General features: G+C 41.5%; 1 protein-coding gene and 1 non-coding gene across 2 annotated transcripts in view; both read left to right on the top strand.

Annotated features, from left to right (window-relative positions):
- The first annotated feature begins 2,003 nt into the window (after positions 1-2,003).
- Positions 2,004-12,585, top strand: part of inpp5l (inositol polyphosphate-5-phosphatase L) — a 54,277-nt gene continuing 43,695 nt past the window's right edge. Inside the window, exons 1-2 of the mRNA XM_035998919.1 lie at positions 2,004-2,568; positions 11,396-11,437. Coding sequence (XP_035854812.1) covers positions 2,509-2,568; positions 11,396-11,437 — 102 coding nt within the window. The 5' untranslated portion in view covers positions 2,004-2,508. The remainder of the gene's footprint in view (positions 2,569-11,395; positions 11,438-12,585) is intronic.
- Positions 11,680-11,752, top strand: trnaf-gaa. The gene has a single exon. It is a non-coding gene; the product is annotated as a tRNA-Phe (tRNA).

Genomic DNA, 12,585 nt, shown 5'->3' with positions numbered 1-12,585 from the left:
GACTAAACATTTAAATAGTTAACTAAAACTACTGATTAAACAGTTGAAACCTTAACTCCCAAGTAGTAGTAGTAGTACGATTGCTGACCAAACCAACCTAAATATTGACAGTTCAGTTGTATGAAAAAGTAACAATGTCCTATTTTATATAACTAATTGTGTGATACATTTGGAACATACATTAGGAATTGATAAAGGGGTACGTAAGTTCATCTAACAGTGCTGTGGGGGAACCACTGCTCCACTGAATAGAGAAGAGAGCTACTGTATCTGTGTTGTAAAGTATTGTGGTTTCTTTGCTGTTGTGACTGGAAGGTGTAGGAGGAAGGCTGTTCTAGAGAATATGACATAACTGTGGGTAACACATAAAAACAAAACTACTCCCACTGATGACTTTACGCAAGAGCAGTGCATGGGCTGTGCAGCGGTTGCAATGCACGTAAAGATAATAGTGATTACTGGATGAGCACGCACACAAGAGGCAAAGTCACACATAAAGATAAGACGCTTCTTGTTATAATTTGGAGGCTTTCCAGTTTTAAAACGGATACTGAGAACAATTAAAAGCGAAAGCAAACTGTCCTCAGTGAAAGGATATTTTGATTGAAAGAAAAGATTTTCACAGAAAGCAAATAACTTCCTGCTGAGACTTCACAGAATGAGCTTGTGGTATGTCGAGTGCTGAGCTGAAAGTCCTTTCAAGTATTTAAAAGGGTAGTTTAATATACTGTACATCAGTGTTTTATATCATCTTACAGTCATTATTGTAATAGAATAGTATTAAATAGGGCCCCTATTGCAGTGGTTCCCCCACAGCCCTGTTAGATGAACTTACGTACCCCTTCATCAATTCCCAGTCTATGTTCCGAATGTAACAACACTATTCATTATATAAAAGTGGATATTGTTACTTTTTTCATACAACTTCTGTCAATATTTAGGTTGGTTTGGTCAGCAACCAGAGACGGTTTAGATAATATAGAGGATCTTTGGTACTACTACTACTTGGGAGTGAAGCTGAATGTTTTTAACCGTTAAATACTTTTAGCTAACTATTTGAACGGTTTAGTCAGTAGTTTAAGCTATTTGAACGGTTTAGTCAGTAGTTTTAGCTATTTCAACGGTTTAGTCAGTAGTTTTAGCTATTTGAACTGTTTAGTCAGTAGTTTTAGCTATTTGAACGGTTTAGTCAGTAGTTTTAGCTAACTATTTGAACGGTTTAGTCAGTAGTTTTAGCTAACTATTTGAACGGTTTAGTCAGTAGTTTTAGCTAACTATTTGAACGGTTTAGTCAGTAGTTTTAGCTAACTATTTGAACGGTTTAGTCAGTAGTTTAAGCTATTTGAACGGTTTAGTCAGTAGTTTTAGCTATTTCAACGGTTTAGTCAGTAGTTTTAGCTATTTGAACTGTTTAGTCAGTAGTTTTAGCTATTTGAACGGTTTAGTCAGTAGTTTTAGCTAACTATTTGAACGGTTTAGTCAGTAGTTTTAGCTAACTATTTGAACGGTTTAGTCAGTAGTTTTAGCTAACTATTTGAACGGTTTAGTCAGTAGTTTTAGCTATTTGAACGATTTAGTCAGTAGTTTTAGCTAACTATTTGAACGGTTTAGTCAGTAGTTTTAGCTATTGGAATGGTTTAGTCAGTAGTTTTAGCTATTTGAACGGTTTAGTCAGTAGTTTTAGCTATTTAAACGGTTTAGTCAGTAGTTTTAGCTATTTGAACGATTTAGTCAGTAGTTTAAGCTAACCATTTCAACTGTTTAGTCGGTAGTTTAGCTATAAAATTAATATAAAAAGATATAAAAGATATAAAAAACACCCAAATTCAATGAAAGTAGTGAACTGATCATTAATTCTACGGAACCATCCACGTTATTTATTTATTTTTAATTATTTTGACAATCACAATGTGGTTGAAAGAAACCCACATTTTTTGTATATAGAAACTTTTTGAAAACGGGTGAAATTTGACCCGAGGCCAACCGGAGGGTTAAGGAAGAGTCGCAGTAAATGGGCGGAGGCGGAGCCCCGGAGTTCATAACCCAGCGCTGACTGACTGCTCGCTCCGCTCCGTCCGGTTTTCTGAGCGTTTGTCAAGGCATCAGCAGGCAGCAGATGCGCCGTGCACATGCTGCTTTAAGTCCGCTAAGAAGCCACTAGTCCAATTAACCGAGAGGAGGTGGAAATCCACGCATGTAGGCTTTTAAACTAACTTAACTCGACGATGGCTGTGCGCGCCGCTCTGGCATATGATGATGACGACCTGACACACGACAGCCCGCCATAACAACGCAAACAAGTTGAACCAGAAGCGACGCGGTATCGCCAGTGAGATGCGCGTGTATTTTGAGCGCTAGTTTAGTATAGTCGCGATTTTGAGCTCACACATTAAGCCTTTATAAGCTGCTGGAGAGTATCTGGTGCAGGCCTGCCTGGCTGCGCTGTCATTTGGCGACAGGGCAGAGTTTCCTCCTCGGACTGGTTGTTTGTGAAGGTGGATTGGTAACATGGAAATGTACACTGATGTGCTGCTTGTCACCGCGAATGTCGGCTCGCTCTTTGACAACGTAAGTAGACCGAAAGGTCGGAGTTTAAACTACACCAGGCTGCAGGATTAGTGCTGTTAGACTAATAAGAGAAATAATTAGTCTTTATAACGTTATGCATCTTGTATAAGGATGTAACTAAGCTCACGGGCTTAGTGACATGCTTCTTTAATTGTAATTCCATGTGTAATATTTGTGTCTAATACTACATTGTAATGTTTATTTGTCGGCAGTAACGTGCTCAATAGTAGACTATAGTAGTAGACTATATAGTGATTTTCGTCTGCAGGAGCGACCTGTACCCCAGATTAACCAATCCAGTCCTTTTTTTCCCCAATTGCCAAAAAGTGATTGCAGCCTACCTTGTCAATGAAAGGTTGTTTCTGCCTCAAAATTAATTAATTTCATTCATGAGGCTTATATCTGACATATTATAGCCCACCCAGAACATCTTACCTGTTCACATTGTGACAAGGGCAACACAACCCATAAAATGCATTTTTGCACTTGCCAAAAAGTGATGGCAGGCTCTATCTTGTCAATAAAAGGTTGTTTCTGCCTCAAAATGACTTGATTTTACAAATTAGGCTTAAATCTGACAGATCATAGCCCACCCAGAACATCTTACCTGTTGAAATACCTTTTTAAAGGGCCAGTAACACACAGTTTTAACATGCACCCGTGGACTGAATTCAGTTTTTGGCACTAAAGATGTCAACTATGAAAGAATAGTTCACCAAATACTTAGATAGATAAAATATACGACCTATAACCACTGCCTGAATTGGACCAAAAAAAGTGCCAGTACCCTAATTGCATGACATAATCATCGTATGTGTCTTGGATATTTATATTCATACGTATATCTTGTAGGGGTGACGCCGAACAGTCGACTATTTGATTGATCTAAAGAGCTGAATTCAACTGCCAATCTCATGGCAGTGTCTAAAAATGTTGTTATGAAACAAAGGATCATTCCATTAGGGCTATATGGGGGTGCTGAATGTCTTATTTTACATATAATTGCTTGTTTTTTCTACTAAATCATGATATATATCCTATTTTAGTATTTGGTCATGTTAATAACAATTAGAAGTAAGGTTACTCATGTGGACAAAAATCATAAGTGCCGGTACTTAGTACTGGTGAGTATTGGCCCATTTCTGGCACTGCCAATGACACTTCTGACCTGTTTTGGTTTGGAATCTGCGGGGTTGTGTTTCAGTCTCAACGGCCGCAAACGGAGACTAAGCAACTAACGTTATCATGGCAGCTACTAGCAACAGGCAGAGTATACACGCTGCCTCCTGTTCTTGCCCAGTATACGAGAATGGTGGTGAGATATGAGGTTTGGGCGTGCTAGTTTAAACGGAGATTAGTTCTACTGGAGCTAAAAACACACGCACAGAGATTGCTTTTGCCTCAAAACTTCACTTAAAAACCAAAACGTAGCGATGTAAATGTAGCCCAAGTCAAGTCCGAGTCCAAATGAGAGACAGTCAAGACCGAGACAAAAAAAAAAAAGACTCCTCTTCAAGACCATTTACTTGCGAGAGACCGTATAGATGATCATTTTGCATCATTATTTGTAATGATCAAAAAGCAAGTGCATCGTAACTACACCATAGGATCAAATTAAGCCATATTATTTATCAATTTCACTTCAGTCACATAAAGCTGTGAAGTGCAACTTCACATTTTAGACGTTGAGTCTCTTTCTGTCACATTCTTCTGCACTTGATGGAATGGTTTTCTTTTGAAGGGGGATGTTACTTTAGAAAGAAAGCATATATTGCTGGACTCGGTGGAGACCAACTCGAGTAGAATAGAAGTCCGAGACAAGTCCAAGTGCAAATACCAACGAGTCCAAGACAAGTCCTGACTCATGTACTGCAGCCATAGAAATAAACATTTCATTTCTATGACTACAGCACTGTTTATAGGCCTATATATGAAATACAAGTCACAGAAAAAAAGCCTATAACGTATTTAGAACAAAAGAGGGGTCACAATTAAATTTGAATTCATTTAAACGATAGCCTCTTGAGATGACGCATCTCATTTTCTGAGGGGTAAGTCCTATAAAACCCAAAATTATAAAACACACACAGACAGAACAGTGTTACAATACAAAGATACACTACAAAAACACAGATATACAGACAAGAAAAATAGATACAATAACCTGGATAATAAATTAATTAAAAACAACACAGGACTTTCACCCAGGAGACCGGGGATCGTGTCCCGCGTGTCACGTTTCCTAAACCCAACCGTGCCATTACATGTCATTTAGCTGACGCTTTTATCCAAAGTGACCTACAATTGCTATATATATCAGAGGTCACACACCTCACCGCAGTGGGAATCGAACACAGATCTCCCACACCAAAGGCATGTGTGTTACTGCGCTCCAAGGCTGCAACACAACAAGCGTCTGGCCGCTACGGAAACCAAAACTTGTGCGCATGTTAAATTGGGAAGCGATGATCGGATTTGAAACCAAATCCTCCAAACGATTCCACTGGAATCGTAATTAATGAAATGATTCCAAGTAGGAATCGGTTGTCGATGCCTGATCTTACACTATACAGAAAGCTGAGTTTGTTCTGAACATTTTGATAAGAAACACACGGTATCAGGTTCAATGCAAATACCCCTAAAAGGAGAATTCAAGCAGATATCTAAAAATGCTCCTCAGACCTCAGAGGGTTAAAGAGATTTGACTGTAATTTAACTTTTCTAAACAGTGGTTCTCAGTTTGGGCCTCTGCTGGGTTGACATAGCGTTTGGACATTGCAGGGAGGAGGGCTCTTACACTCATGGAAATTTGGCTCAGGACCATGTTTCCGGTTGCCAGATCTGGCTCCAATGAAAACATGTTAGAGCCCATTGTGGGAGATATGTAAACAGATGAATATCTCGCCGCGGGGGAGTTAAGCGTTTTCTACTGACTTAGGCCCCTCTACTCCTACGTATAAACAAATCTAAACGTTCACCCTGCCGTCGGGATCAGACCTTAAGCACATCACAGGATTAACCCTATTGCTTTAACAGTGCTGGGACTACCTGCGTGTTACAGAGCAGTCAAGTCTAACTGTGAACATTTCTGTGGCACAGCAGTATCCAGGAGATGGTGGACATTGTTTTTTTGTGAGCTTGTTGCATTGAATTGATGTTATTGTTACACAAAACTTTATATACAAATGGTGTCAGACAAATTCTAATATGTAAGAGCAGGGGTCACCAACACGGTGCCCGCGGGCACCAGGTAGCCCCCCAAGGACCACATGAGTAGCCCTCAGGCCTGTTCTAAAAATGAAAATTGAATATTGATATTATCTGTTTCCCACCTTGTTAAGTCATTGTTGATAATTATTGTGAGAAATCATTAACGTGATCAGTGTCTTCACATAGATGAGTATCATTAATCATTAATAATCATATATAACTAAAGGCAAACTGAGCAAATTTGTTATTTCAGAAGAGCGTATCAAACTGGTAGCCCTTCGTATGACTCGGTACCCATGAAGTAGCTCTCGGTTTCTAAAAGGTTGGTGACCCCGGTGTAAGAGCATCAGCTGGAACGCATTGTTTCCAAAGACACATTTCACAGACTGATCTCAAGAAGTGGCGTATGTATGACACGCCAATTGGTATGCCATAATTGGCATAGGCGTCGATTTCGGTGTGGACGGTGGGTACGCGTACCTACCAGATTTCTTCATGAGTCATTTTGTACCCACCACTTTTTTTGAAAACCTTGAGCTCAATTTAGTTAAAAAAAAAAAAGTTCATAACACATATAATTCTTGAGCGACAGATGCCAAAAAATCCACAACAATCTCTATCCCCACAGGGCAGACACACACACACACACACACACACACACACACACACACACACACACACAGCCGCTCTGCTGCTGCGCTGGCTGCACGCTTCTCTGTTCACTACACTGCCTGTCGGGACATTCTGCTTAACGTGAAAAAAAGCTTAACGTGGTTTAATGTACCTAAACAACGATCAGTGATCACCATGGCCGTATCTTGTCATGAACACTTAACTGACAGAAGAAAAGAAAACTGTCAAAAAATCTAACCAGAAATGTGGTGATGATTGATTGTTGTTAAGGTACATTAAACCACGTTAAGCTTTTTCACGTTAGGACCATAGACTGTTAATATACAGTCTATGGTTAGGACTTATTAAGCCCGTGAGAACCGTGGGGAGTCAACCCACAGCCGCTCCGCTGCCCTGCTGAAAATGTGAAGCAGAAACGCTTAATGTCAGATAACGTCCATAATAATTTGACTTTGGGTTCGATTTTTTTAACAGTTTTCAGTGGTTATGAGGAGCAATATGAGAGAGAAATTTGGTAATCATTGATCATTGTTTACGTACATTAAACCACGTTTTTATTCATTAGTAAGCTACAGGACAGCGTCTTTCAAAACATGACCTGTGTGAAAGAGAGAAAAAAAAAAATGAATGCGTCTCTGTCCCCAGCACATTTTAAACCAAACTGACGCCCATGATTATTGGCGTGTTATCAAGACGCATACTCTCTTTTTAGCGTGTTTATCAACGGTGTTTGGCCTCCATTGACTTACATTACCTTGCGATTGCGTGTGAATTTATGCCGTAGCGAGTAGTATGAAAGGGTGAAAATCCACATAGGGAAGATGGGTCAAACACGGGACTTTCACCCAGGAGACCGGGGATCGCCTCGCGCGTGTGACAGCGTGTGACAGCGTGTGACAGCGTGTGACGTTTCCTTGTCCTGCGTGTGACTTTTCCTAAACTCAACCGTCGCTTTCTTCTTTTACTAAAGCCAACCGGTTCTTCTTTTCCTAAACTCAACCGTAGCTTTCTTGTCCGGATAACACGGCAAGTGGCGTGTATGTGTACGCCTGCTGCATACAGCGTAGGCATACACGCGGATAGCTCAAAAAGCGCACAGACAACACGCCACTTGTATATTTACACGAAGTCATGATGCCATGTTGCATTTCAGCCAAGTTGTATTATCAGACAGCTTTGGACAACAAAGCTTTAACGTAATCACCATGCTGAAGCTGGAGTCAGTTTCTTTGGAGCAGTGCTGCTGTTGAAGTCACTTCAGACCTCTCTTGTTGCTGGACTCTCCACTTTCAAACTTTCAAACATATATGTGCTTTATGTAGCGGGATTGTGAATTTTCAATTCTTTAGGTGTGTCAGTTTTTCCTCTGCTCATACTTAAAGTGTGACTCTTCACCTTAGACCCTATTCTCCCATGTTTTTGTGGCTCAGTGACTGGTAGGAACAACAATCGATGAAATTGGTCCAGTATTAAGCAACAAAAGAAACAAGCTGCAGTCTAACGTTAACGGGCAATTGCGCACCTTCAATTTCCGTCCACTAAAAGTTCTGACGGGCTCAGATTATTATTCTAAGAGTCTGACAACATTATGAAAGGATCCCTACAGAGATAGACCTTTTAGTTAAAGAGTAAGATCCTTTTTGTTTAACATGAAACAGTCCCGAAATCACCTTCACCAAACCCACCAGACTCAATTTAAATAAACAGTAATTTTACTATCATAAAACACACTTCATTCAAAGTGGACAGAATCAAAATTAAACTATCAAAAGCCGTCTTGGTTCATCTTTCAACTGTTCCAACAATCACCACTCTGGTTTGGTTGAAATAAATCCTTAATTCACCCATTTACATGTGGAGATATGCTGGCTCTATACACGCTAAAAGTAGTGATTATTTACATGGAGTCTGGTGGGTTTGGCGATGGTGATTTCGGGACTGTTTCATGTTAAACTAAAATGATCTTACTCTTTAACTAAAAGGTCTACCTCTGTAGGGATCCTTTCATAATGTTGTCAGACACTTAGAATAATAATCTGAGCCTGTCAGACAAAAACAGAACTTTTAGTGGACGGAAACTAACAGTGTGCATTATGATTACATTGCAGCCCAGTTTACGGCTGCCGGTTGCAGCGTTCTCGCTCAATACTGGACCAGTTTCAAAGATGTTTGTTCACATCAGTCACTTAGACACCAATGCATGGGACAATTGGATCCAGGTTGTAAAAAAAACAAACATAAAAATACCATTTCATGTACAAACAGAATTGCATCTAGAGTGTAATTGCTTCATGAGCTTTATTTTTTTTAAAAAAACATATATATTACGGTGATATATTTGAATCAGGGTGCTTGTGTTCATCATCAGAGTGGAACCAGCCAGGCTGATGTAAGCTGCAGTCTTCCGTGCCAAAATGCCATGCAAATACACTATGCAAAGCCATTTCTCAGCTGGTATATAAACGCACCTGGCGTTGCAGAAGATTGTACATTACTTTGTGACGGGAAAAGTCTGGAGCGGGGCGAGTTTGAATACGACAGTTTAGCCAGAGAAGCCGGTTTTAGAGTCAGAGAGGTGCAGGAATCAGGAAGCTTTTTCCACCAGTGTAGCTGTGCGGTTAACATTTAATTTGACCTTTCATGTAGGAGGACATATGTATTCCAAATATATGTGATTCCAAACAGGGAAAGGTCCGTTAATAAAGCCCCAGACTTGTTTGACAGGTTGCTCTGTGTAAGGTTTTCTCTGCATGCATTAACAGAGTACTCGGCCTTCCAGTGGCAAGGAAATATAAAACTCACCGCCAGGGATAGTGTGTGACCGGTGGCTAGATTATGACAGGTGCAGCTGGACTTGAACAAGACTACATCCTGGAACACACTGGATAACATTTTCCAGACAGTCCTTATTGTTTGTTTTAACCTGATCAGAGTTAATTATAACTCAGAGTAGTTTCCGTTCCGTATTTATTGACTTCCTGAATAACATTTATCATGTTTGTCAGTAGAGCTGCAGTGAATAATAGATTAGTTCTCAGCTATTACATTAATCGCCAACTATTTTGATAATCTATTTATCTGGTGTAGTAATTCTTTTAAGAAAACGAGTATAAAGTCTCTGATGTCAGCTTGTTAAATGTGAATATTGTTCTAGTTTCTTCTCTCCTCTGTGACAGGAAACTGAATATCTTTGAGTTGTGGATAAGACAAGACATTCGAGGACGTCATCTCGGGCTTTTTGGGAAACACTGATCCACATTTTCTGACATTTTAGAGACCGAACAACTAAAATTATCAATAGAGAAAATAATCAACAGATTAATCGACGGTGAAAATAATCGTTAGTTGCAGCCCTGCTCAGGTGGCCAAAAAGCAAATGAATGCAGGTTTAGTATTTCGTTTTAGACCAGGGGTGTCAAACTCATTTTAGTTCATGGGCCACAGACCCCAAATTTGATCTCAAGTGGGTCAGACCTGTAACCTACTCCAGAAAGATCAGAAACTTTATCTGCCACAGGGCCCTATTTTAACGATCTAAGCGCCTGGTGCAGGTGCGTTTAGGGCGTGTCCAAATCCACTTTTTCTAGTTTGACGGCGGATAAAGCGTCCGTGTGCCGGGTGCATGGTCCTAAAGGGTTGTACTTAGTGTCTTCATTAATCAGAGATGTGTTTTGGGCGTAACATGCAATAAACCAATCAGAGATCATCTCCCATTCCCTTTAAAAGCCAGGCGCGTTTGGACCTTGGAGCATTGCTGTTATGATGGAGGATTTGCACCGTAATATTTTTATTTGTAATCTTCTGCATGTGTGTGTGCTGCTGTGCGTCCCTGTGTGTGTAACAAGCATAGTGTGCGTGCACTGTGCATAAGCCAAGACGCATTTTACTAATGCTCTGTTAAAATAACAATGAAAACTGCGTTATTGACTTTAGACCAGGTTTTTGTTGGTCAATGGCGCCATCACTTTCCGCTGCCTCAAGATAGCAGTACTCCCAGAATGCACCTGAACACATCTCCCTGTAAGACCAGCACGCCCAGAATGCACCTGAACACACCTCCCTGTAAGACCAGCACGCCCAGAATGCACCTGAACACACCTCCCTGTAAGACCAGCACGCCCAGAATGCACCTGAACACACCTCCCTGTAAGACCAGCACGCCCATGGGCGCAAAGATGGGCCCAGGTGCATTTGCTATTTAAAGGACGTGGGCGCTGGACGAGAAATTGACAACTGCGGTCGGTCTTAAACTAGCAAAGACGCTTGCGTCGGGCTTTGCGCTGCGCTGCGACGGGTGCAAGATAGAGCCCACAGAGTTTTTCGTAAGCTTGATGTTGGCAAGTTGCTTCTGCTACGACAGCGTTCTAACGCCATTGTAGGAAAATAATGTTACGAAACCTGGGAGAGAGGGATAATATTCCAAGAAAAAACTCAGGATTTCTAATATTAAAGGCCCTGGACACCCACACAGGTGTTTTCAGTTATCCTGGTTGATTAGGCCTCTTCCCAGGACTGCGTGGGTGTGTTTAGACCGATTGATTGACATCTTTCGGAGCCTTCTGTTCGCTTTGTTGTACCTTTGAGGGCAGGGCAAAGGACAGGCGAAACATTGTTTTTGGTAGATTAAATTTGTGACTTCATAAATTCCCATCAAAGCTCTGGCCCACTTTCAACCTGAGCAGAGGTCTGAGCAGCCAGAATAACTAAAATCACCTGTGTGGGTGTTCGGAGGCTTTAAAGTCGTAAATTTACGGAAAAAAAAGAACTCGGATATTCTCTGAGATTAAAGTGGTAAATTTGGAATTGGAATTAATTACTTCTCTGCATTTTTCACACTTTTGCAAAGTCATCCGGTGGGCCTGATTGGACCCTTTGGCGGACCGGTTCTGGCCCACGGGCCATATGTTTGACACCCCTGTTTTAGACCATTCCTTTAGAAAGATTGCACAACCTTTGATGGGTTTTTCTTTTTGTCCTTTTGCAGGTGGGTGAAATTCAAAATGGATGGCTACAAGAATTGTATAAGGTAAGTGTGGGCCTCCTGAGTCTTTAATAATTAATAATTCACCGTTTAAATAATTCAGTATTTCCACTCATCCCTGGCAGTGTCACATGTATTTCTCTGTATTTTATCTGACAGATAAAAACTGTTAGTTTTTCACCTGTGGCCCTAATCGGCTTCCGTAGAAACTAAAAATGATTTCCAGTATTGATTTAGCTGCCTGTTTATTCTCTCCATGCATTAATTGTTGTTGTGGTTACCATGAAGCCGAAATAGCTCAGTTGGGAGAGCGTTAGACTGAAGATCTAAAGGTCCCTGGTTCGATCCCGGGTTTCGGCAGAGATGTTTTGTGAGTGGCAGGAGCTCAGTGTGTGGGGACCGGACGGTCGACGGTTCAAGTCCCTGCGTAGACCAAGACTGTTGCCCTCCCAACTGACATCTCTCCGTTTGTGCATGTTACATAGTTGGTTCTGGCTGACTTTCGTAGGCTTCTGGCATCATTTACATTGGTGACTTCCCAACGGATTCAACAGCTCCATGTTGCTCTGCACAGTCCCTGATAACAGCCACAACAGGGATTCAATCACAGAAAAACTCCACATAATTATGGTGCATTTTATTTATGTAGGGCTTTTTACACATTAACACTAAAGGCCCAGACACACAGAGCCGACGGCCAAACGCCGGCAGAAAAGGCAGTTGGACTGATCAGTCTCCCCGAGTTGGTTAAAAAGTGCCTCAGAACACCGAAGAGACGAGACGTAATACGTCTCCATAGCAGCAGGCGGTGATAATCTGTATTGTCGCCCAAAAATGAAAACCGGCAGCTGATTGGACGAACGCGTCACGTGGGTCTTGTTTCTCCGGAAATTCAAAGCCAGATTTTGAGAGACCCTAGTCACACTCATCCCGCTCCCCATTTCCAGCTCTCCACCAATCAGATGGGTCATTGAGTCCGACTACCGGCAGTGCCCGCCCTGCCGATTATACATGTCAAATCGGCCCAAATGAAGGCCGACGGCCCCTCGGACGGACGACGGCACGGAACACACCGAACAGACTCGAGTCACCGACCTCGCCAGACTGTCCAACGGCCGATTATCGGCTCGGTGTGTCCGGGCCTTTAGGTTGCTTTCACACCGGTAGTTTAGTGGACTCGGTGTGTCCGGGCC

This window comes from Sander lucioperca, chromosome 2, assembly GCF_008315115.2.
Source record: "Sander lucioperca isolate FBNREF2018 chromosome 2, SLUC_FBN_1.2, whole genome shotgun sequence".
Classification (NCBI taxonomy): Eukaryota; Metazoa; Chordata; class Actinopteri; order Perciformes; family Percidae; genus Sander; species Sander lucioperca.
The sequence above is the reverse complement of the archived record's forward strand: the minus strand, read 5'-3'. Positions and strand labels throughout refer to the sequence as shown.